Genomic DNA, 23,464 nt, shown 5'->3' with positions numbered 1-23,464 from the left:
AATATCTTGCCTGATATAAACCTCAGCTTGCTTTTATAAAACATATCAGTGTCACAAAAAAGCCAAAAAGAGAAGGAATCTATAAGAAGGCAAATACTTTTCTGCAGCTCTGCACATGAAGATGCCATGAGGTGCCTAACTACAGTAGCTAAGATATTAACTACTTTTAAACTTCTGATAAAACCTTACTTCAGAAATCCTGAACTATCCCTTTTACGATGTCCTCCTACCTGTCGAGGAGGCGATGAGGGAGCCTGCTCCGCTGTACGAGCCTCCACCACCTCGCTGGACGGACCCTGGCCAATGGTGTTGACGGCTGCGACCCGGAAATCGTAGTGCGAGTACGGGCTGAGACCGCCAACGCTGTAACGCGTTGTGGCAATGCCGTCTATCCCTTTGTAAGGGTCGTCTGAACCCTTGGCGCGATGCTGGAGCGAGCAGGAGACATCAAAAGAAAGAAGAGGAGTCACATACACAATCTGTTCCTGCTTAATAGCATAAATAAATATGTAGAAATTACGAAATCCCAATCCTTTGATTACTAATTCAGTCCAAATCTCAGTCTACATATCTAGATGTGAGACACGACATGCCAAGTGTGGTTGTCATGCTGTTTTATAAACAGAGTATTGAGTCAGAGCTATTTTTTATTCCTACATTTAATTTCACTGCTGCTTCTGGGAGGAGAGCAGCCACATGACAGCGGATCCCATTTGAGCAAATTGAGAATTTAAAAGTGTATCACCAGCCAGAGGCTCTTTTGTTTTATAGCCCTGCTTAATGATCTGTTAATAACAGTTTACGTTCATATATAAAAGAAAAAAAAAACTATTGCTTTAGACATCTGAAGTTCTGTGACTCGGGAATGTGTGCAAACAGTGTTTTGTGTGGATGTGTGTCATCGTAAATTATTGGAACCCCTATTAAAGGTAAATAAAAATCCTCTACATAATTCCCTTTATACTGCAGTAGAAAAATTTAACATGACACATTTCTAAAACAAAAAATAAAAAAAATCTAACTTTCAATTTTATTTTAATGGTTAGAGTGAGAAAGATAATCCTTCCTTAAGAAATAATTATTTGTTTTTTTGTTTATTACATTGACAACTACCCCCAACAACTCCTCTAAGACAAATAAAACCGACACAACCTTTTCATTTTTACTTTTATAAGTTGTTTGCTATGTTTAAGATTTTGCAAGACTGTTTCCCTGTGGCATAAACATCATGTTACAAAGAGGTCTTGCCACTTTTCAAAATTGAAAAGACATTAAAACAAACCTTTCCTGGTCCATGCTATAATCAAAAAACAAATGTGACAGGGCTTTCTGGACACCAGGCTTTGGAACAGGCTTCCTAATCAAACCGATTCAGCCCAGAAATATGAATAATAATGAAAAAAAACCCTCATAAAACATTTCTCTTTCTGCAAGTTTGCTGCACCATTTAAGTATGACACCTTGGCTTTATTTATTTATTGTGTAATTTTTTTCTTTAACTATCTCTGTTCTTTGTGTTAGATCTCTTTTCATCACATCAAAATGCATACATCGCCAATTTTGACTTAATTAACAGATGCTAAAACCTCTATTGTTTTAAGGGAATGACCTATGGTGAACAGTCATACTGTGTATGAACTGTACAAAATAATGAGGCTGTGTAAAACTAAAAGAAAATATTTCCAAATATCCATTTTAGTTTTTTGTTGTAAATCTTCATTGCATGTAAAGAGTTCTGCAGTTTGTGAGCGCAAAATGATGCACACATGCTTGAGTGAGTGTTTGCTCCACACCTGTATGATATAGTAGGAGACTGGTTCGGGATTTCCAGAATCCCAGGTGAGAGTAATGCTAGTTGCAGTTCTTTCTGTCACCACAGGAGCACCAGGAGCCTTTGGCAGGGCTGCAGGGAGGCAAAGGCAATAAAATCTCACCCATCAACCACTTAAAACTTGAGAAAATGTCAAATCTACAAAACAATCAAGTGACGAGGCACACAAAGCGTCACTATGATAACATTGCCACAATCTTTGCCAATTGATTTAAAATTATGGAAGGCAAATGTGAACAAAATTATTCTGGTCACCAACATGAAGACATCAAGTTCACCCAAACGTCAGCTATTCTGTGAATGTCTCTGAGGTTTTTTAGAGAGCAGTGGTCAGTGGTGACTTTTCAGCAAGATGTAGGACCTTGTTTTAAGTCAATAATTCTTGAAAACTGATTAAAAATGTACTAGTTCCATTGGCAGATTTTTTCAATCACAAATAATTTTTCCCACTTAATAAGAGAAAAAGCTGCCAGATATTTGACATTTTTTTAATGAACATTCAAAAATTATTGAATTAAAACAAACTCATATCTTTTTAAAAAGTTACTTTAAGTTAGTTTGGTCTTATTTCAAGTTCACCAAGATGTTTGTACCAGAGAAAAGATAAAACACTTAGTAGGATTTTGTGTTTTTGCAGTGCATGACCCTAAGCAAACAAAACATCACGTGGCGACAGCTCAATGTACTGTACATTGAGCTGTCACACATTCACTGTACTGTGTGGTACAGTACAGTGAAGGTGTGACAAAAGGTAAAAAAGTTTAAGGTGTACTTTTTAGATTTGTGTTTTTCTTATTTTACTTTAGTGTACCAGATGAACACTTTAAATCTGCAGCAAAAACGACTTATTGTCCAAACACACAAAGCTTTACAAGTTAAGTCACAGAATCGCTGTTGTCATTATTCATTTTCTCGTTTATATTCCATCCATGGAACTCACCTTTCACAATAATTTGCGCCATCGCCTCGATCACACCTAGCGTGGACATGGCAACGCAGGTGTAGTTGTTGGACTGACGCACGTCAGTCAGCTCCAAGACGTTGCGTCCAATGGGCATGTCGTCCTCGGGCGTCAAGTCTTCCGCTCCCAGCATCCACTTCACGTATGGCATGGGCGAGCCGACCGCCACGCAGGTGATGTTGACGTTCCCCCCCGGCATGATTTCGCTGTCAGCCGGGGGAATGGAGAAGCGAGGGGGGACGCGACGCACTAAAATAAACGACGACGAGGGCAGGAAGGCGAGAGGAGGGACGCGATTAGAATTCAAAGACTTTGCAGAAAGAACAACAACAACAATCAGGGATTAAATGAATCTTTTACAGGATTTAGAATAAACTGCAAGCACACAGAAAGGACATCGTTGGTGGGGTTCATGTGATATGAAAATGTTTTATTAATGCCAATGAAAGTGCACGCTGTTTAATGTTTTATGAACTGCAACAAAAAAAATATACAAAAAAAGTCACAGCAAATACATGCACACAAGGGAAAGGAAAAGTTTTTTTTCTTTATTTTTTATTTTTAACTAGCTGGTTTGAACCCCCGACGCCTGTAAAACGCTAATGGATGTTTTGTTAAAGGGAAAAAAAAAAATTGGGAGAACCTCAAACGAGCCTCCCAGTCATTACTGTACCAACCTTCTCGCAGCTCTGCAGAGGGAGGCGGTGGAGGAGGTAGAAAAGAAAGGAAAACAGGAAATATCAGACAAGACGGCAAGAGAAAACAAGTAAAGTATAGAAGACAAGAGAAAGGGCGAGAGAACAAGGAAGAAAAGAAATGAGGAGAGGAGAAAGAGAACATAAACAGAGCCGTATATTAGATGGTTGATGTTGGTGAAAAGCCTTCTAGTTTAAGGCACTGCCAGCTGTCTCCACAGACCGCCTGTCAAACACTCCCTGAGCAGCGCTGCAAGATTTTACCGGCCTTGCAAGCACTGTTAGACACACATCACTGACTCTGCACCGTTTCTCTGCTCTTTGTTACATACATAGTTGATACATGTGTGTACCCCACTTCAATGTGTGTGTGATTTTTTTTTTGTTTGTTTGTTTTACCCAGGAGCAATGCTAGATTTGCCAATTTGTGCTACACTGTGTAAATGCCCCCTCTGTTTTAGTTTTTTTTTTTCTCTTTTAACCAGGGTGGGCAGGCAAAAGAGCAGAAAGCCCCAGGAATAAAATTGTCTCCAAGATTCAAACATTTGGCGGGTGCACGTGTGAGCGTGTCGAGGGAGCAGGGAGGCTGACGGCGCCCGAGGAAGTGAGATGCCTGTCAGATTTGGGGAGGAAACACGAGTTCTAACCGGACCATGATCTGGATTTTCTTCTGAGGTCTAAAGGCTAAGAAGCCAGGGCAGAGCAGATTAATGGTTTGAAACAAAACTGATCTCAGCTGCTGCTTTAAACGTAGCCCTGTTTATGAATAAAATATTGAGTGAATTCAAAATCTGTAGGTAACAGTAGTGTCAGATCACATTAAGTACTTATAACTGGTGATTTCTTTTTGCTATGTTACAGCCGCCATATTTCACGTGTTTTACTGAGATTTTATTTGAAAGACCAAAACAAAGGAGTAAAAATCAGAAAAGAAAGGCATGTATTTGCATTCAGCTCCTCTACATTAATACATGGTAGGATCACCTTTCCCTCTGATCGCAGAAAGCAAGATGAGTCTTCACGTCATTTTCACATCTCGAGACTGCTACCCTTCAGCTCAGTTAAATTGGATGAAGAGTTTCTGTGAACTTCAATTTTGAGACCTCATCTCAGATTCTCAGATAAGGTCTGAATTTTGACTGGGTCGCATGAATATGCTTTGATTTAAACCATTCTGTTGTTGCTCTGGCCATATGTTCAAGGTTGTTGTCCTGGTGAACGGTAAACCTCAGCCTTAGTCTCAACACTGAAACTTTCTTCCAGGGTTACACTGAATTAGCAAAATTTACCTCCCCATCAGCTTTGACCAGCATCTCCAGAAAATGATGTAGCTACATTTGATGACGTGTTAGGTTTATGTGTAGTGTTAGTTTCCTTTCACACAGATCTAAGTTTTGGTTTCATCTTGCGCACAGAAGAGATGCTCACCCTGATTTAAACTTCTCCACAACTTTCTCTGTGACCAGTCTGACGTGTCACAGCATGTTATTGTGCATTGTTACAAGCACAATACCAATATTCCTCAAACATGTCAACCTTCTTTCTAAAAATATGTTTAAAAAAAAAAAAAATTTGGTGGTGAACAGACGAGGGAGACGACTTTGACTTACCTCTGACATACAGGTTTGCTGGAGTGGAGTAGCGTGTCCCAAAGCTGTTGGTGGCAACACACTCATACTTCCCCTGGTCCAATTCCTCACTCATCTCTATCTGTAGGGCACCTGGATGGATGGAGCACCAGAGAGAGAGGGCAGAACACAGAGAAGATAAAAATAGCAATTACACAGCAGCGGAAGACATGTAAGTGTCTAAGAAAACTAAACATTAAAATGGCGTTTAAGTTTTCAAATAAAAAAATGACACTGGAGGCAGTTTCCACAAAATGAGCTGAATTCTTTTCAGGGACTATAAAGGGAACCACCACTGTCATTCACACGTTTTTATCATTTTCAGCAAGAATCTGCCCCAAAATAAGCATCACCTTGCTGATGTAGAAATGAGAACAAAAAGCCAAAATAAGGGGACACAAACCCTATAAAAAAATAGAGAATGTCGTCTCCATGCAAGACAGAAACACATAAACAACGTTGTCAAAATATGTCCAAAAATCGTCACCAATAAAGTATTTTCAAAAAAAAATAAAAAATGTGCTGAAAACTGAGATTAAGTTACATTGCGGAGCAAATCAGTTTACAAGGATAACATCTGCGAAGGTATTGCCATAGCAATCAGATATCCCAAAACGGATCCACCAGAGGGATCAGGAGTGTGATTGATGTCAGTTTAAAAACACACCCAGTTAGTAAGGAGGTAAAGACATTAATCGAGCTCCATCAAGGCCAACAGATTAAAAAAAACGACATACGCAAAGCCTTGGGAAGGGACCGATGCTTTCTCGCTCCCTGAAAATAGAAAAATCGTCAAAAAAAAGTCAACCAGAGGTTCTTTTAAAGATGGTGTGGAAAGGCAAAAAAAAGCGCCCAGAAAAAACTTTATCAAAAAAGTGGTCGTTTGGGGCTTTTTATTTTCATAATGGAGGAGAAGAAAGGAGGTGATGGTAAAAAGCCATGAAGATGTGTGTGTGTACGTGTGTGTGTATGTGTGTGGGTGTGCGCTGAAGTGTGAATACACTAATGTGTGTCTGAATCTTCGCCATCTGGACTCTTCAGGCAGAGTGAATAACAGCTGGGAGGGAAAACAAAACGGGGACGTTTGATTGGGCAAATATAGACAAGGTAGAAGGACACACCGGTTCAAGATTGGGTCAAGACTGTTGTAAAAAAAAACAAAAAAAAAAACAGATAAAATAATCGAGTCATAAAAAAGATGAAACAATCCTTTTTTTTGTCACCTCAAACTATGCAATGCAGAAATAAACCAAGCTTGTAGACACTCCATGCTCTATCGGAAACATTTACATGCTGAAGATTTCATGAAGTTAACCCCTTCCCATTCCGGAGAATGAAAATCCAGATACATGGCTAAAATATTTGGCCTCTGTGTACTAAAACTGGACTGAGACCTGCTTTAAATTCTACCTTGTTTTCTTTGTTCTTTTGACTAATGTAGAAGTCTCTATACAGTGATAATAATACCAAAACAACCCTAGCAGACCTCCAGACATGCTTGCCGTTATTATCAGTGATATCAGTTCGCAGCTAAGGGGCCAGAGAAAGAAAAACATGGCACTGCATGATCCTGAGGTTTGGAGCTGAACCCCAGATCACTGCGTCGAGAAAGTGAAGGCCTTATTAATGAGAAAACACGCTGTGCCCTAAAGCTACTACGAACTAAAATGACTACAAGTAAAATACCAAACACAACTGTTTTGTTGACGAAAGACATTACAAAACCTGCATGTTTTGAATGCAAAATATCACTAAAAGCTTAAAGTCGTTCTGTTTGTCGCTACCTTTAGTTGTATCCTGTTTTGTCCATACAGCGAAGGCCTCTATGTCAGAGGAATACCCAAACTCTCCAACCGTACTCACACACAGCAAGTTGCGCAGAAAATGGTGTGCGGGTGACAGTCGGAATGGTAAGGGGTTTTAAACCGATGGCTACAAAGAGGAAACATGATGGAAGTGGTGAATGTCTCTGTGAAAGAGTGAACACCGAGGGTGAGGTGGGAAAATATGAGACGAGGATGGCAGATGAGAAGAGAGTCGGTGACAGTTACAGCATTAATGATGCTATTTATTGCTCAACTCCAATTACTCCTCTTGTACCTCCTGCAGATCTGAAGCAGTTTGGCAAGTTTTGTCAATAGAGCAGAGTATATAAACCCCCTCCATTCATGAACCCACCAAGGGCTGCTATTCAGATCTGCAAGACAAGTTGGAAGCAGGGGTTGCAAAGGAATTAGGCCACTCTGTCATGTTGGTCCACGCAGCAGTCTTACCTCGTATGGGCGTGCCACCTGAGTGGGCAATGAATGCACGAGATTAGAGAAGGAGAAGAAGAAGAAAATGTTAGTACCACAAAAAGGGAGACGGGGGCAAGGGAGGAGGGAACTTTGGGAGTATTGGGGGTAACTTGTTATAGGAGAAAAATCAAATTAGAGAGGAAGACTTAAAATACTGATCCTTAGACAGTAAGAGAAAGTGGAGGCATAAAGGAATAAGGCAGAATAAGTAAAGACAGAATAAGCCTGAGAAGAGAAAAGCAGGTTTTAGATAGAGTGAGAGACAGTGACAGAGCTACAAGGGGATTGGTTATTGATTGGCTTCATTGATTTGCAGCAGGGCACATGTGGCTCTAGGAGTAGGAAGTACTTTCTGGCCCTGAGGTTTACACTGCTCTTATAAAAAAAAAAAAAGGGAATCAAAGTAAGATTTAAACCTAAAAGTCAAACAATATGTAAATATCTGTATGAATTTAAAAGAAACACAAGAAAAAAAATCCACTCTCCAATAGTTGAATAGTATCTCAGTATTTTTAGTTTCTTATTTTTTATGCTCCAATTGATCATTAAGCTGATATTGATTTTAATTCATTCACAGTCAAAGCTAAATTATTTTTCATGATTTACTTCTCAGTCTATCGTAAATTTGAGTATAGAAATATATTATGGACTACATATTTGCCCCCTAGATTTTTCCATAAAAGTCCTTAAACAGAAAAAGGTTGAGTAGGAAGGTTTAGCTTTTTTTATTGACTGGATTGTTTCACCAGCCTTACCTCCGTGACTGAATGAAGGCAAAGGAGATTTGTATTGTAATCTAGTTTTATTACTATAACCGAGACATGCAAACTTTTATACAACAGAAACTTCAGATCCAAGGCAGGGCTGGATGACATTTTGTTTCTGACGGATAGTCTTCACTTAGCTAAAGCAAGTGAAGAGCCACATGGTAAAAAGACGACATTTGAAAACCACAAATAAATTCTGCCATAAAATTTCTGCAATTTTAAACTCTGATTGCCAATGCAAAGTTTTGTCTTATTGTATAAAGCGATGTAATAGTAACATTATTTTAGAAGTTTTAAAAGTTTTAAGTTGTACCTCAGTCATAATTTGTTCTACATTTGAGGTTTATCATACAAAAAGACAATTCAAAAGACATTTGTTACTAGAGTCAGTAATATGATAATTAAGGCCATCCCTAGTTTAGAACAGATAGATAATCTTCAATGCCTGCTTGTAGACCTCAAGCCATATTTTGGCAACGTATTGTCTAAAAAGACTAAAACTAAATGCTGAATACAAAATTAAATAAAAATGCATTAAAAAAAGAATATTGAAAAGTGGATTTTCTCTCAGTAAAACATTGTGATGTTTTTAACCTGTGATAAAAACCAAGCCTATATTTTCCCCAACCCAGACTAACTTCTCTAAACTCAAATCTGAACAAGCTTATTTTATGTGCATCCTGCACTGAGTAGTAAATGTCTGGCAGTCTGAAAACCTGGCCAGCATGGATTGATTTTTTTTTTCTGGCTCCACCACTGGCATACCTATCTGCTGTCTGGCGTATTGACTGGTAACTCTATACAACAGAGCGGAAAGATTAAGTGGGTGAGTGGATGAAAGAGTGAGTGACTGAGTGAGAGAAAGAATCATTGAATTAGTGAACAGCTGGAAAAGTAAATAGGTGAGTGTGAGGAGAAAGCTGAAGTTCTTTGGGTGTGGAAAAGCTGCAGGTGCGAGGTGGAGGGTGGGGACTCAGCTATATCTAAGTTGACAGAGACAAATATCTGTGTGTGTGTGTATGTGTGTGTGTGTGTGCGTGTGCGTGTGTACGTGTGCGTGTGTGTGCGTGTGTATGCACAAGAGCTCCTATATTTATTTATGTTCATACCATTCAAACTTTAGAAAAGGGTAGAACTACTGTAAGTGTGTGTGTGTATGCACTTCTGAACTTTCTGATTTTATAGTGTGTGATCGTTAGTAAAATGCATGCCATGCATTTTAATAACAGTGCAGTAAGTGTAATAAAAGGTGAGCAGCAGCAGCGACAATAGCAACATTAGTGAGCAGTAAATAGAAAAGTGGACAGTGAGGGTGTGGGCCTCGGAACAGAAGCACTTACCAAAGGACTCTGTAGTTAAAAAGATACAAAGAGAAAAGAACAGCATAGAAAGGGCATTATAATCGGACCACTGGTTACAAAGACGTCTTGACTTAGATGAAACACCTTATTGGAGATCCACAGAACGTCACTACATACAACTTTATAGTGAAGGAAATATTAAAGTAATTTTTTTTTCTTTTTTTTAGCTTTTCACAAATTATAACATACAAGAAATTAATCTAACATATTAATGATTTTACATTTAACATTGTTAACAATAATCAGTGTCATTCATACCCCTTGGACATTTTTTTTTTTTTTACATTTTGTCATTCTAAAACAACAAACCTCTGTGTATTGTATTACATTTAACGTGTAAAATAAATAAAAACTCATGAAATGTATTTAAATTCCGCTCCCTTGAGTCATTGTGTGAATAAACCACCTTACAATGCAGTTACAGTTTCATTCTGGTACGCCTCTACTAACTTTAAACTACAGAAGCCAAATTTTGTTGACTTCTTTGGAAATTAACTCAAGCTCAGATCTTAGAATTCAATTTTTAAGTCTTGCCACATAGTCGCTGTTTGTTTTTGGTCTAGACTTTGACTGGACTCAAGCTAACCTCAAAAGCATTTCATTGTAGCTCTGGTTGCATGTTTGTTTCATCCTGCTGGGATGTCCACCTCCGCTCTGACCAGGTTCTCTGTTTTGGCCAAAGAAAAACGCCCACAAAGCGCCATGTTGTCATCACCTTAAATTTTGTTGAATAAAATCAAGTGGAACTCCTTGACCTGACCCTGGATTTTTTGCTAAAGTGCCTGTAGAGTCAAAGCCTCAGAGCACGGTACGTACAGTGCTCTTTTCAGAGTTTCTTGCTCTAAATAAATGATAACTATTTCTCATTTTCTTCTCACGTGAACAAAGTACGTGACTTTGCTGGTCTCTATCACATAAAATCTCAGTAAAACATGTTGCAGTTTCTGATTGAAACATGGCAAAATGAGATAAACGTCAAGGGGTATGAATACATTTGCAAGGCTCTATAAAAAGCTAAATGATTAATAATGATGATTATATTAAAAAGGGAGGAAAAACAAGAGAGGTTGGTTTCCATAATGACGGCAGAAATTTGGCCCTCCGTTTACAAGATAATGGGTTTTGGGTAAAGAGTTGTGCCCCTGAAGGCAAGAGGGAGAACTGAGGAGGAACAGGATTTGGGATTTTACACACTACTGTGGCTATCAAACACAACACATGGAAAAGGTTTAGCCTGCCTGACTGCAGTTATTATCCATAATAAAATTGGTTGAATTTGGTACATATTTCTGTAAATTACATAAGTACAGTTTCAGGAAGTCAATTTCACTTCGACAACAGGCATACTTAGCAAGACATGAAGAAAAAACAAAAAACAAAAAACAAATTGAGTCTTTAGTCACAGCAGTGGGCTTTATCAAGAGAGGATATTCCTTTATGTACATGCCACCATCACTTGGTTGTGCTGCGAATGTTGCAGCAGGAAAAATTGTTCAACTTTGATTAGAGATCAGTAGCCTGCTGCTACTTCTCGGGAACATTTCAGGAGTTTAGTTTTTTTGTGATGGGGATTTGTACAGGAAGTCCTCAGACAGTTTGGAGAAAAGTCTGGAGTTTACTTTAAAAAGGGTTTGAACAGTTTCAAGGGGTTGGTGACCATACACAGCAAGCTCATAATACAAAAGCGGCAGAGAAAGGCAGCTGAAAAACACAGCCAGAGACCGCAGCAGGAGGAGGGCGGAAGCATTGTAAGAAATTGGTTAAATGTGAGTCAGAACATAAAGGAACTCTGTTGGAGCTGGAAATGAAATAATAAAAAAAAGGTACTGAGGATAAAACAGATTAGGGATAGGAGGGGAGATAAAAGAACTTTGGGAGAGACAAACCTACAGGTAGAAATGAAAGCAGGGATTCAAAGGAAGGAGAAGAAAAGACAGGTAAAAATCGGTGGTTACCTGAGCGGAGCTGCTTGATTCGACCGTGATTATCGGTCGTGTTGACTGGCAGGAAATCCTTGAACCAGGTAATATCTGGGTCAGGATTGCCACTCGCAGCACAGAGCATAGTGGCGGTCCGTGAGCGTTCCACCACTTTTAGCTGTGGACCCATATCAATGGTGGGAAACCCTGGGGGCAGTTGATCCTCTGCAAAAGATTAAAAACACAAGTCATACATAGAACCTGGTAGAACACGTCAGTAAAATTCAATCTATTTCACATGAGTGGGTACACGTTACAGGCCACATAAATTAATGTAATGTACTTGACAAGTTTGGGGTAAGTGTCTGGTAAGTTCAATAAAGTATCTTTTCAGTTCTGGTAAAGGGAAGTAGCTGGTCCCAAAAAGTGGTTGGTAAGTTATAGAGTAGTTTAACTGAAAGTACCAGATGAGTTCTAGAAATGTACCCGTCTACATCCAGAAAGGGTTTGGGGAGAAAACTGCTGGCAAGTTTTGTGAAAGTGAGTTCAGCCAAGTTCAGTGAAGTGCTTTGTATCAGGTAAACGTATCAGTGCGTTACAATATGTTTTTGGGGAAAGTATTTTAGAAATTCCAGGAAATCACTGTAAAGTACCTGATAAGTTTGGGGAAAAGCTGAACATACCTAATAAGTTTCAGCACAATTTAGAGAACATTGCAAAGTAATTTTTAATTTTCAAAGTTTAATGAGTAAGCAAAAGAAAAAATAAACTGGACTTAGGTTTCATTTCTCTTGGAATAAATATTATATAATCATAAGAGGAATAATGTACTGATGGAACAGGCAAACTGCAGATTGTCACATCTGTAAAAGAACATCTCAGGATGGAAAAACAGGCAACAAATTCTACTGTAGACAAATCCTGCAGCTTTAAAACAAAAAGCTGAGGCAGCAGTGGACAGAGATTCATTCATCAGATGACTGAATAAATGTGGCCTGATCTAATGAGCCCTGCCTTTAGCTGTTGTATTTAATGAAAAGGGTTAGAATTTAAACTCATATTAATCCCACTGTGTACCCTTTAACAATCAACATTGGCAGGAATGTGAAATAATGTTTGGCATATATATTCATGATGCATTTTGGGTCCCTTAGTGCAAACTGAGCATCATTTAGAACCTCCAAAGCCTTCCTAACAAATATTGCCGACCATGTCTATCACTTCATGACCTCATTATACTGTCTTTAAAGAAAGGTGCCTTCAGCACAAAGCTTAAATCATATAAGACTGATGTCATGAAGGCAAGAATGGGCTTACTTTACTGAAATGACTATGCAGTAGCCACATATCATTCAATAAAGTCTGGTCAGTAGTCAGATGTACTAGACTTCTCCCGCATTGACGAGGTAAATGTTTCATGTTTTTTGTAAATACAGTGACGCCAAGAAACGGTGTAATTTTTGCTCAAGACAGTTGTAGCGTGAGAGTCTCAAACTGGACCATGTTTACTCACAAATAAGCACATCTAGTGTGCCACTTTTTTTTTTTTTTTACAAGCCAGCAGAACATCCTGATCTATGAGGATTAGGAAGAACTACTTACAGATGAGTGCAGTGACCCATTCTCATCTGCTCTGCAAAGCACAGGCTCTAGATTGAAAGGTCACTGAGTCAATGGAGCATATGGTGCGCACACAACAGAGAAAACTTAATTATATCTAATAAATAACTAAATAAAATGAAACCCATTAACACTCGATGCCCCTGTTTATCCAGCACACACACAGTCAGTGTCATGTTCATTTCAGGAGGTGAAAAACACTACGTTTATCTTCTGGAGTAGGAAATGTTTTTAACTAGATGTTACTGAGCTCAGAGTTTCTCAGAAAGACGGCTGTTCAACTTAAAAAAATATACAACCATGTGAATATCGAGTGTGTGTGTAGTTATTTGCTAACCGTTTGTGCAAAACAAATAACACAAGATCCACAGCACGACGAGCTTGCAAAGAAATTTAAAACATCTGTCAGGATGTGGCTCTTTCATGAGCAGTTGCGCGGGGTTTCCTAGACTGAATAGATTTTGTTATGCACAGCGATCAGAGGCTTTTAGATCCATTTCCTCATCCAAGACTTTTCAAAAGGAGTTATGCCTACATTTAGAACCGCGTTTAAAGGAAATAAGCCTTTGGTACTCCAAAGTCGTAACTGTTCAGGTTCTGCTCTTCTGTGAAGCGCTTCCACCTGGCGACTTGAAGACAGGATGGGCCCGGCTTGGATTAGATGCTGTGTATGCCTGAAAAAGTGTGCTTAGTACAACTTTGGGCTGTGCAGTGCAACACAATAAATCACTAAAAAACTGCTTAATGTGATGCTCGGTGGATTCATATATTGTAGAACTTTTATTCATAGGCTGATAAATAATTGCTTTGAGCAAGTTTGATATTTAAAATAAGATGTTTCATGCATAAAAAAACATATTTTTCTTTTACTTTGTCAATCATCTGTTGTAATGATGTAACTTTAAAATCTTCCGTTCATCTGTGTCTCTAGTTCTGTAGCTGAGGCCTCTAATACTATAAATAAGTAAAGCTTTGGTTTTTAAATTACAATCACTTTGGCTGTATCACCTGACAGTTCAAATGCTGGGATTAGTCAGTAGACACACATAATCATACGATCATAATATGCCCAAATCTATAAAAGACGTTGATAAATGAGGCCTGCTAATGCACCTTATCACAGTTCCAAAAAGAGGCTTTATCTCAGATTAAGTTGGCTGTTGTGAAAGCGATATGAAAATCTATGAATGACAATATGATACTTGAAGCTTCGGGAGACTCAGCAAATGCAATAAATTGACACCCCACCGCATACCAGGAAGAAGAAGAAAAAAATGCAAGAGTTGGTTTTACATTCCACTGATGCCTGAATATATGTTGCATCAGGCTGGAAACAAGAAGCAAGACTGCACGGTCCAACGGAATGGGCAACATTTTACTCTACCTGACAAAACTCACTAAAGCTTTAGGCTACTGCTGCGCGAATAAAAATCAAGTGAAAATCAATTCTCCATTCTGCTGGGAATCTGCAGCAAATGAGCTGCTCTTTTTAGAAGCTCTGTCGAATCTCTCAAAGTTCACCTCTCAGAAAAAAAAAAAAAAAAAAATCAAACTGGCACGTCCAATAAAGATGTGCCCGCAGAGACTCACAATTCCTTTAGGGAGCTTGAATCAAATGTGAATTCGTAGGTATCGGTGGCAATTAAATCTGCAGAGCCACTGCACGTCGATACAGAAAATCAAAGGTGGCGGGCCAACTTTACTCACCTGCAGAGGGAGGTTTAAGTGGGGATAGGTAACTGTGGAGTCTAAGGAGTATTGAGGATCAAAGATGAGGGAAGTCAATAGGAAAGAAAAGATGTATCACAATTTGGAATGAAATGAATACAACGCAAACACAATCATAACTTTTGAAAAAAAAAAATCAGCTTCTTGAGTCACACATATTGACTGACAGTAAGATGAGCAAAGAATGAGTGTTGAAGCTGTATTTGATCTAAAGGAACAGTTTACCCTCCTTTTTTTCCCCATTTTCTCCAGAATCCCTGGTGATTCTACCCCTCTCCACCACACACAAGCTCATTAACGGGAAATCCTAGCGCTGAATCTCACCAAGGAGATGCTAATTCTGGCAGTGGCTCATCGAACCATGGCCGATGGCTTGTGAGACGCCGGCATCGACGGGCGGGTGTGTGGCCTTTTAACAGCTCCGATTTCAATCAATCACAACAGGCTGACAAATGGAAACATGGATATGATAAACTAAAAGAACAAGACGAGAAGGTGTTTGTGTGAGCGAGTTCGTCTGAGGGAGAGAAGGTGAACGAGGGGAGGCTGTGTAGGGGTGGCAAAAGCGTATTAAAAAAAAAATGGAAGAAGATGAGAATAGATTGGGACAATGAAAGAGTGGCAGAAAGGAAAACAGGAGGGAACAAGAATGAAATAGAAAGAGGGAGAGAGAGCATGAGGGATTTAAACAGCATAACAATCCTGATTCTTTCTGCTTTCATTATGCAAATGCTTACTTCAAAGCAAGGCCCCTTGTAGGCAGGAATAATGCATTCTATTTCATCTACCTGGGGTGGGACACTGAACTGAACAATGAGGGTTCGAATAGTCGGAATGCTACTCCCTCTGCCACTTGTACCCATGCGCTAACGGAGCTGCCAGTATGGATCTGCTCGCAGAGAGGCGTGAAGGCCTGCAAACGAAGATGTGTCCTGACATAGACCTTTCGCAGAATTATTCACAGCTAATTAAGGCATCTATATGCTCACTTATGAAATTCCTGGTTTAGTGTCAGGAGCTCACCTTCACGTTTTTGGGATTAAAAATTTCAGAACACAATTGCAGCGCTCTGATTTGAGGAGTACAGGCGCAGCTGATTGCGACTTTATTTTGGCACAGAGAGCAAAGTTCCTCCAGCAGCAGCAACACGATTTTATCCTCAGATGCAGCAGAATGGCTTTCTCTTCAGTTCTTTTGTGCTAAAGTTGACCTGATGTGAGTTGACAAATCTAAAAATGTTCAAGGTTCTACAATGCACCCAACATTATCACATGTAAAACACAGCTGGTCAGAGAATTGACTGGGCATTGTAATTTACTTGACCTCCTCTTATTCAGCGAGGGAAGTCGCTATTGAGGAAAAAAGACTCTCAGATAAAACGGGGCAAGAAGTCATTAAAAGGAAATTTATGGGAACCTGTATGTGTTTCATTTATGGTGAGAGAATAGTGTCACAGTTATGTAATGCAAGGATAAAAATGTATTCCACACACACAGCTCTGGCTTAGTGTCATCATCTGCCCGGAGGACTGTATGTAAACTCTAGTGTTTCAGTCACAGGGTCTAAAGTATGAACTGCCTCTTTCATCAGAGTCGCAACAGCACCAAACATATTATACCTTGTTAAAGTATTTACACCCCTTACACTGTTCAGTTTAAACTTTTGTCATACAATATATTTAATATTTTTTGATGCAATAGAACAAGTGCATGTGAAGGAAAATGTAAAATTTTGACCCAATCTTCTTAGCAAAACAGCACCATTTCAATCACATCAACTGGGAGGCATCTGATAAACTCACATTTTTTCTTCCAGTAATGACATGTTGTGCTGTGCTGTGTAGAGTTGCCTATCGACTGTGAATGCTGAAAGAAAAACCTCCCCACATCGTAATCCTGCCACCACCATGTTAGCTTCCTGCATGTAGGGCAAAAACGTATATTTTGGTGCAATCTGACAGGAACGTCTTATTCCTGTTGTGAATAAGCGCCATATGAACGTCGGGTCTTTGCAGCCGCTCCACTGTTTTTATGGGTTTCCTGGCTGTTTCTTCGATTAATGCTCTCGTTGCCCAGGCTGCCAATTTAGGTAGACGACTTGAATGTTTTGTACCTCTGCTACACTTTTTCATTTTTTTTCATTGCACAAAGAGATATTCAAAACCTAACGTCTCCACAAATTTATCTCTGGCCTGTCTGTTTTGTTTCTTGGTCTTTATGATGTAACAACATTTTCTAACAAACCTCTGCAATCCTCACTGAACAGCTGGAGATTAATTTACACTCAGCTGGACACCATTTACTAATTAGGCGAAGGCAATGAAATGCACTAAGAGACATTTTTCTATCCAGTTCACAGCTGTAAGATACTGGAGACATAAATTCCTAATAAGGAATATTGACTTAAAACAAGGGCGTCAAACTCATTTTCATTTTGGGCCAAATAAAGGTCATGGATGACCTCGAAGAGAAGATATGGCTGAAAGTATTGACAAAACAACCGTTTAATAAACTGTTTATATTAATAATTAGCTGCATTCTGTTAGTACTTTTTGAAATTACATAGTATTTATTTTGACACTACACAGATAAAAACGAATTTCATTTTATTGACACAAAAATATTTAAGCACACAACTGTTATCTTGAAAGTATTATTTTCGTGGCACTCTAGACTCTAGAGAGCCGCATAAAAGGTCATGGTGGCCTGGACAAAATGAGAAAAATAGTGTATATCTGACATCTGGGCGAAAATTTATACCTTCTACAAACTTCCACACGACAATGTTTTATTTGGATAAAGCTACCTCTTCCACAGTTTCCAGTTTCTAATCTAATTTGAGGGACATCATGTCCCACAATCGTGAGAAATGATGTGTGAACACTGTATTCATCGTGTAAGACTAAGATCTTACTCCGTACACATGTTGGTGTCATCTGCCTGGAGGACTGCATTGAAACTCTGGTCTTTCAAGAATGAGCAAACCTTTTCTTAGACAAACCAGTACAATATTACATTCCATGGGATTCATGCAAAAAGGTAAAAATTTTAACTGGCACATTTTGCTTAAAATGAAATAGGCTGGGCGATTATTTCAAATCTAAGAATCCACAGAGCTGAATGTTGCCTACGGAGGCTGAAATTAGGCATTTAATAAGTGTTAAACAAGAAGCTATTTTTATTTTGATGAGGTGGCTTTTACTCTGAAAATGGCTTCTGCTTTTGTTGTGTTTGCGTAGCTACTTCTGTGTGTGTGTGTGTGTGTGTGTGTGTGTGTGTGTGTCAACGTCATCTCGTCTTCCTTTCTTTCTTTTTGTTTGAAATAAAACATGACAACAACAATCTGAGAGGCCTCAAGGCAAACAAGCTGTCGAGGTAACCAGTGTTGTTACCTCAGTGGATTTCTCAGTTTTTTTCCTCCCATCAATTAAAAAAAAAAAGTGACAAACAACATCTTTGCTGAGTTTCAGGACAAACCTTTGCATGCTACAAGAAAACAGTTTTTACTAATATTTTGCTTTTTGAGGGCAGGATCTAGCTGCCTACTCCACGTGTGCCCTGTGAGGAAAAAGTAGCAGTCGGGTTCACCCTTGCAGCTGCAACGCCGTCGGCAGAACGGAGGCAAGCCAGTGGAGCATCAGGCTTCCACTTTGAGAAAATGTCTGAGGCGTTGTGCCTCTTCTAATTTTCTCTCTGAGTGACCATGATGCGAGTAAACACAGCCAACATCCCAACACGGACGTTGCTTTTCACATAGGTGAACGTTCATCCTAGCAGCTGATGTTGTGCCTGAAAAAGTTGGGATCTTATTAGGTCGTCAAACATCCACACGGACAAACAGACAACTCTTGCAGTTGACTGCTGACTTACAAGAGCAGTGGATATTTAAGCGAAAAATTGCTCCAAGCTCCATTATTATTTCAGCCGTTGCCAATCAGAGCCATTTACTGAGAGCCAGGATTTCAATTAGTCTGGTTGTAATCATCAGTAATTAAGCCAGCTGACCTTTACACCAGATCCCTCCTGTCAGCCACTCAGTCACTGGAGCTGTGTCTTTAAAGAGCCAGGGGGAACCTCAGGACACATGACTGACACAAGTGGAGTGCGTGTTTTAGTGAGCATCCTGTGTGAATCTGCATGCACACACACGTGTGTGTGAGTGTGTGCGTGTGTGTGTGCTTTGCAACTGACATTTCGACTGACGGTCTATCAGGGACTATTAGCCGCTCCCAGGTGGCCTCTTATTCATCCACAACACAATGACTCCTCAGAGGAACAGAAAGAGGCTAATCACTACATAAAGACGGACTGTCTGAGTTTGAGGACACATTTGTGTGTGTGTGTGTGTGTGCTTGAGTGGTTAGGTTCTTGATCAAGAAAGAGACAGATGATGAGTGAGCTGCAGTTCAAAGCAAGAGAGATGGAAGCGATGCATATGAGAAAAAAAAAGCGCACACAAATGTAAACACGGAAGCCGAGCGTTCGCGCTTGCAATCCAGTTTTAAATAGATACACAAACACATGCACATTGTCACACGTAAGACAGACAACCATGTGAGACAGGAAAAATTCTGGACGGATGGAGCGGAACAGCACAGAAGATGCAAAGTGTTCTGATGTGAATAATTTAGAGGCTGCTGTGCAGTGGACCTAAGAGCATGAGAGACACAGAGCGAGAGGGAGACAGAGAGAGAGAGAGAGAAAGAGAGAGAGAGGGAACGAGTGAAGAATGAATGCACCTAAAAGAGAAGGGAAGAGTAAGAAAGAAATGAACTTGTGGGAAAAAAAATATGGTAAGATAAGAGGAGATATACCACTCAGAGAGGAAGAGGGAGGTACAGAGGGTGAGGGGATGGAAGAACAACAGGCTCCATGTCCTTTTCCCCATGAGCATCACTCCTGCAGAGGCAGGTGATGTGATTATCCACACTTGAGGAACTTCGCTCACTAAGACACTTCTGAGCTTTGAACTACTGGTGCATAATGTTCTCCTAATGGACTCCAGAAACTCAAACTCAAACATCACTAGCTGCACTAATGAACTCACACGAACATAAATCATCGACCGCAATAATTCTAGGATCACAGCTGCACACAAGTGCAGCTACTGTATGTATGTATATATACATATATATATATATATGCTGTACATTTAAATGTCTGATATATCTGGGGTTTTCTCCTTATTTTAGTTTTTGTAGGATTTTTCTTTTGTCTTTGTAAAACAGCACAAGCAATTTCTCTCACTAGAGCTTATCTTTCATGTTATGTTTCTTTTAGTTGTATTTACCCACAATGCCCTGCACTATAGTTTACTTCCTGCTTTTGAATCAATCTCCAGTCCACTTGGCATTCACATTTGTATTCAAACTACACGAGAATTCACATCAACCGAGTGCAGACATGGCTTTTTTGGTCCATGTCAGAGTCTGAACGTGGATTCCAACCTCCCCAAATGAACCGGACTTTCTAGGCAAAAAAGCTGGAGTTTGATTAAAGTGAGAACCCAGCTTTTTTTCTGCGCAAAGCTGGCAAACACAAATTGCAAAAGACCGGCGGCTGTTAATTGTAGGGAAAAGTGGCTCTACAAAAGAACTTATTCAACTGTGTCGAGTTTTATTAGTAAAAAACACAATTTTCCTTCCACTTTGCTTCACATAGCACTTCAATAAAATGCCTTAAAATCTATTGTTAAAGCAGAAGAAAATGTGGAAAAAAAGTGAATGGAAGTCATTAGCAGGTCCTGTTAAGACCACTGAGTAATTAGCTAATGACATAAATGTAGCCGCAGCGTTCTACGCCAGCTACCAAATGATTTGAACCACTATAATAAAGCGCTACATTGTAAAACTGAATCGAATGGCAGTTTTTCCTAGTCCTAGGTATAACAAGGACTGGTTTAGATTTTTTTTTTTTACTTAATATCCCTCTATGACAATGAAGATTAGTTATGACAGCACCAGCACTGCTTATTTTTGAAGCCAATGAAGATCTGCTTTCATCGCAATTAAAAAAAGAGGAAGGAGATGCTTAGCAGAGCATCTCCTTCCTCCTTCCTGACCCTAACGCATCAGGGCAGGCAAAGAAGGGGACAGATAAGGACCAGTTGTGTTTTGGAAGGGGAGGTTCTCTGAGTACCATGCGGATAACCCAGATGTGAAGCAGTGCATGTGTGTCCACGCTGACCTCGTAAGACGCTGAGTCGAGTGGTAGCGGTCAGTTCTCCTGCTGTGTTGGAGGCGTGACATTCATATATCGCCTCGTCTCTGGGGGTCCTCAGCGGCTGGATCCTCAGGACCGAACCGGACCCGTCATCAAACTCTATTACCTGAAAAATGAATTTGTATACAGAATAAATTGATAAGAAGTCATATTAGTTTAGCAAAATTAAACGACTTGCTAATTCAAAGCGTCACTTGTTTCAGATTAAAAGCAACTGCTTTTAATTTCTATAATAAAGCTTAAGCATTTCAGTAACACAGCTGTTATGCTATAGGTTTATCTTTATAATACAAAAAACCTTTAAGACCCTTCCTGAGTCATCATTTATGATGAAAAGTACATTAAAACAGCTTCTGGAAACCATTAATCATCCACTCCACCGAAATCACTTTCTGAGGTAGAAATACAAGGAAATTACTTGTGCATATTTATCATGTCCTCCTTAGATATCCAATAATGTTTGATTATTTTTTTTTCTTTTCTTTTCACGAAGATTAGATGGTGCATTACAACTGCTCTTGCATAAGCTTAATACACTCATGTAATTGATCTGGATTTAAAATTCTGGGAAAGTTTCCACTGACTGAAATCCAATATTGACAAATCCCACAACCAGCCCTGTCCAACAGGGCAGCAGCAATGACTCTGCAGGAGCTCCAGCTCATAAAGTTTTGGATTAAAAATAAAAGGCCTGCTCGAGTGATTTGATCACAAACAGGAAGACGGAGAGATGAACTTAAACCTGCGAGGAAACTGGACTTATTGAAGCAGAGAAGCATCCTGGGTTCAGGGTGACAGTGGCTGAGCAGGATGGAGGGCTGATTCACCGTCTCCTCCGTCTGAGAGCGACTCACCAAGTAGGGAAGCAAAGGTTAAACGCCTCGGGAAACTAATAAGACCGAGTGTAAAAGAATCATATGGACTGTAGCCCAAGGCATCATCTGACTTATAAGAGAGCTGAAGCACATGGCATTTCACACACCTGCGCAACCTTTGAAGTATAAATGTAGAAAAACAAGTAAACTGATTGAATCTTTTGAGCTTTAAAGTACACTGTCTATACAACTATGAAGCACAGATCTCTCAGCTCTCACTGCTGAGTTAAATATCAACTGTCACTGCAACACTGTATAAATAATAGACCTTTCTATGAGAGGCTATGATGATTTATCACTTTAAGAAAAGCTGCTGCTGTGGATAATGGGACTCTGTGATATGTTAGCATATTCACCATAAAAATACCATCCAGAGTTTTATTTCCTTCTATGAAAACAGATGAACGGAGACAGTAGAAGCACCCTGGGCTCTGAATTATAAACCTCTACAGGGGGATGTGGCAAAATACAAAACTTGGTAAAAAGATCCAGAAAAAAACAGTGAATTCTGCTTTAAGTGTTTTTGGGTTGATGACATCACAAGATCGGATAGCATTAGAAAACACAATGTGATTTATTACTAAATAGTTTCTGAATAGTTAAAGTTGCTTTTGAGCTGCAAGGGGTTCAGCTTTTGTGTTTGAGCCATCGATCCTCCCAAGGCGGGAGGATCGATGTTGCAGAGGGTGGTGAAGCTGAAGCAACGACTGAAAATGGCAAATAAATGAAATGAATGGGCAAAAAAAGATAAATATTTATATTTCTGTTTGAATTTATCCACTTTAAAGTTTTTGTTTTTGTTGTAAATTTTAAATGAGTAAACCGTTTATCTTGCATGAACAGTCCGATCTCAATCAGCTTAAAATGACAACTTCTGACTACTGAGAGTTTGTGTATTTTGTCTTGTCTGCTGCAAACTGGGACAGGTATGGAGGCTAACTGGTAGGACTGGGCTTATTATGCATCCTCCCCCATGGTATCAATTATGAAAGAAAGTGGTGTTTAATGCAGCCTTTATACGGGAAACGTTGATACTTGAAAATTATCTCAATGCATTTCCCAGACGATATGGATTTTAAAATGACCTTTCTCAAAATGATAACTGAACAATTTAGATAATGAATTCTGGTCATTCCACTTGGTGCTGATCTTTTTTTTTTTATGAACTTCTTTAATGTGTTTAATTGCTACTCAATGCCATGCTCTTTATGACTTAGATGTTTTGTTACAGTAGTAGGGCACACCAATAAATACTTTTGAAGGAGGAATTTCAGAGCAAATTTTAATGACTGCCTTATGTAACGTGATCTGAGACCTATGTGTGTGCTTGAGCTTGTTTATGAGAGGGCAAATTGTATCATATGTATTTATTTACTACAGAATAGCAAAACAATTATAATTAAAAAAAAATGAACATGTCATGTTATGCAGGGGGCGAACTATATCTAAAGTGAATTTGATTGTTTTACAGAAAATTCTGGACCGTGTCATTAAAATAAGTTATTGGGTTTTCAAAGTTTAGTATCACATGAAGGAACAAAAGGAATTGTGGATCTTCACA

General features: G+C 39.3%; 1 protein-coding gene across 23 annotated transcripts in view; it reads right to left on the bottom strand.

Annotated features, from left to right (window-relative positions):
• Positions 1–23,464, bottom strand: part of ptprdb (protein tyrosine phosphatase receptor type Db) — a 202,082-nt gene that overhangs the window by 39,394 nt on the left and 139,224 nt on the right. For 7 of the 23 annotated variants that reach the window (XM_008416472.3, XM_008416463.3, XM_008416509.3 and 4 more), the window contains 9 exons: positions 20,993–21,134; positions 11,496–11,684; positions 9,520–9,528; positions 7,389–7,406; positions 5,098–5,208; positions 3,470–3,481; positions 2,772–3,041; positions 1,794–1,903; positions 231–428 (listed from right to left, as the gene is read on the bottom strand). In XM_008416472.3, the coding sequence (XP_008414694.1) occupies positions 231–428; positions 1,794–1,903; positions 2,772–3,041; positions 3,470–3,481; positions 5,098–5,208; positions 7,389–7,406; positions 9,520–9,528; positions 11,496–11,684; positions 20,993–21,134 (1,059 nt within the window). The other 16 variants (XM_008416480.3, XM_081609110.1, XM_081609102.1 and 13 more) reach the window with 6 other exon arrangements.

This window comes from Poecilia reticulata, chromosome 1, assembly GCF_904066995.2.
Source record: "Poecilia reticulata chromosome 1, P_reticulata-male-v2, whole genome shotgun sequence".
Taxonomy (NCBI): Eukaryota; Metazoa; Chordata; class Actinopteri; order Cyprinodontiformes; family Poeciliidae; genus Poecilia; species Poecilia reticulata.
The sequence above is the reverse complement of the archived record's forward strand: the minus strand, read 5'-3'. Positions and strand labels throughout refer to the sequence as shown.